The following is a 1,929-nucleotide window of genomic DNA, read 5'->3' on the forward strand; positions in this document are numbered from 1 at the left end:
GGATCCTTAATTGCCATTGAATTAGCAAGATTATTAGAAGCTAAAGATTTCTCAGGACGATTAATACTAATAGACGGCGCTCCTGACCAAATGAAAATTTTGGTTAATCAATATTTTCACTGTGCTTCACTAGAAGAGTTACGAAGTACAGTTTTACTTGGTTTATTGGGAATGTACGCTACAATTAATAAAGAAACGGTTAGTAAATTATAAAAAATACATTTTGATTTTTTATTGTAAAAATTATTTATCTAATTTTAATCTTATATAAATTTAAATAAAATGAGGTCGTTCGTTCGTCGTTGTTTAAACGTATAACATTATCACAAGAGTTTTACAATATGATTTTCAATATAAAACACCATAAGTCATCGCATCATAATTCTTATTTTGCTCTTCGACTTTTATACTCATTGTCAGAGAAATAGGATGTGCGTTCGATTTTAATTGCAGTAAAAACTAATATGATTATGCGTGCATTTTTCACTTTTATCTTTTTGTTTACCGGTCTTTATATGCTAACTTAACTTTTTACACTGAAAATGATCTGATGACAGACTAAAACGTATATTAAAGTATTATTGTAATTAAAAATTACAATAAAAATTAAAATCGCCTTGTTGTGGTTTTTTTATGACGCTTTTTTATGTGGAGATTTAGGAATTTTAATAAAATAAACAAGGATAACAACAGATTTTACCATTGTTCGAGAATTTAATATATCTTTTGTATTACTGATAAAATGCAGATGTTATTTTAGCATATTTATTATTATTAACCATACAAAATGCAAAATTTTCTTATTTGCAGCTTGCGTTAGAGCTGAATAAATGTAACACGGACGAAAAATTAAAAGTATTTCATGCTTACTTCCCGAAGGATTTAAATGTATTGACCATCGAAAATCAAAAGCTTATATATTTCACAATTTACAATCATATTGTCGCTGTACAGGATTACGATATCTCATTATTACCTCGCCTTAAATCACCTATAACATTGCTAAAACCCACATTTCCGATTGCCTCTTTTACTGAAGAGGATTATGGTTTACATAAGGTAAATAAATCTATAATTTGGATAGATATTTTTGAAATAAAACTAATAACAAGAAACTTATTATTTTTAGGTTACCGAAGGTAAAGTGCAAATTCATTATGTGGAAGGTAATCGTATCACAATGATGGAAAACGACAAAATCATATCAGCTATTAACGAAGAATGGATAGAAGATAATGAGATAGAAGATAATATAATACAATAAATATATATACTTTATCGGGACGCGGTAACATTAAAACAAAATATTTCAAAGATATTATATATCAGGAAATAAGATGACTTTCTGATTGTTATCCTGCAATACGTCTTTAAAATTTAAAATAAGCATGTATAAAAAAATATGTACGCTTAAATTTTTGTGTTTAACAATATTATATTTCAGACAATAATTATGCTTTTTTTATGTCTTCTTAGAAAGACTATATCATAATTGTCCGGAATCAATTTAATTCTTCTTAAAATATATTGTTAAACACAAAAATTTAAGAGTACATATCTTTTATGAAACAACCTCTCAAGGATAACGCTTATATTTGATAGTATTCTAAGCAATTATCATGGAAACGGTGAGATATATGTAAAATGTTTTAGGAAAAACTTTATGATCTATTTATGTACGTTATAATTGTGTATTTAAATTTTTCAAAATTCTAATAAAAGTCTTCAAAATACTTCCATCATCATTATTATTTTCCTGAAAAAACTATACCCAGTTTGGGCCCCGAGTGCCATAAACAGTCATGGCGAGTCATATATTAATCGATAGGGGAGTACTAACGAAGTACAAAACGAAAAGTTTTAAAATTGCCTAATTGAAGTCTGGTGAGCGTACGGACCTAACCTAAATTATAAATTATTAAAAAATAA

General features: G+C 27.2%; 1 protein-coding gene across 1 annotated transcript in view; it reads left to right on the forward strand.

The window, feature by feature from the left end:
* The window catches only part of LOC112462366 (fatty acid synthase-like), a gene marked incomplete at its 5' end in the record, with an annotated part of 2,058 nt that extends 691 nt beyond the window's left edge, over window positions 1-1,367 (forward strand). Inside the window, 3 exons of the mRNA XM_025028092.1 lie at window positions 1-198; window positions 811-1,059; window positions 1,130-1,367. The exon at window positions 1-198 is cut by the window's left edge and continues 15 nt beyond it. Of these exons, the coding sequence (XP_024883860.1) occupies window positions 1-198; window positions 811-1,059; window positions 1,130-1,264 (582 nt within the window). The remainder of the gene's footprint in view (window positions 199-810; window positions 1,060-1,129) is intronic.
* Between the last annotated feature and the right edge of the window lie 562 nt (window positions 1,368-1,929).

The sequence above is a fragment of the Temnothorax curvispinosus genome, unplaced genomic scaffold (genome assembly GCF_003070985.1).
Source record: "Temnothorax curvispinosus isolate PA1 unplaced genomic scaffold, ASM307098v1 QBEX01012319.1, whole genome shotgun sequence".
Taxonomy (NCBI): Eukaryota; Metazoa; Arthropoda; class Insecta; order Hymenoptera; family Formicidae; genus Temnothorax; species Temnothorax curvispinosus.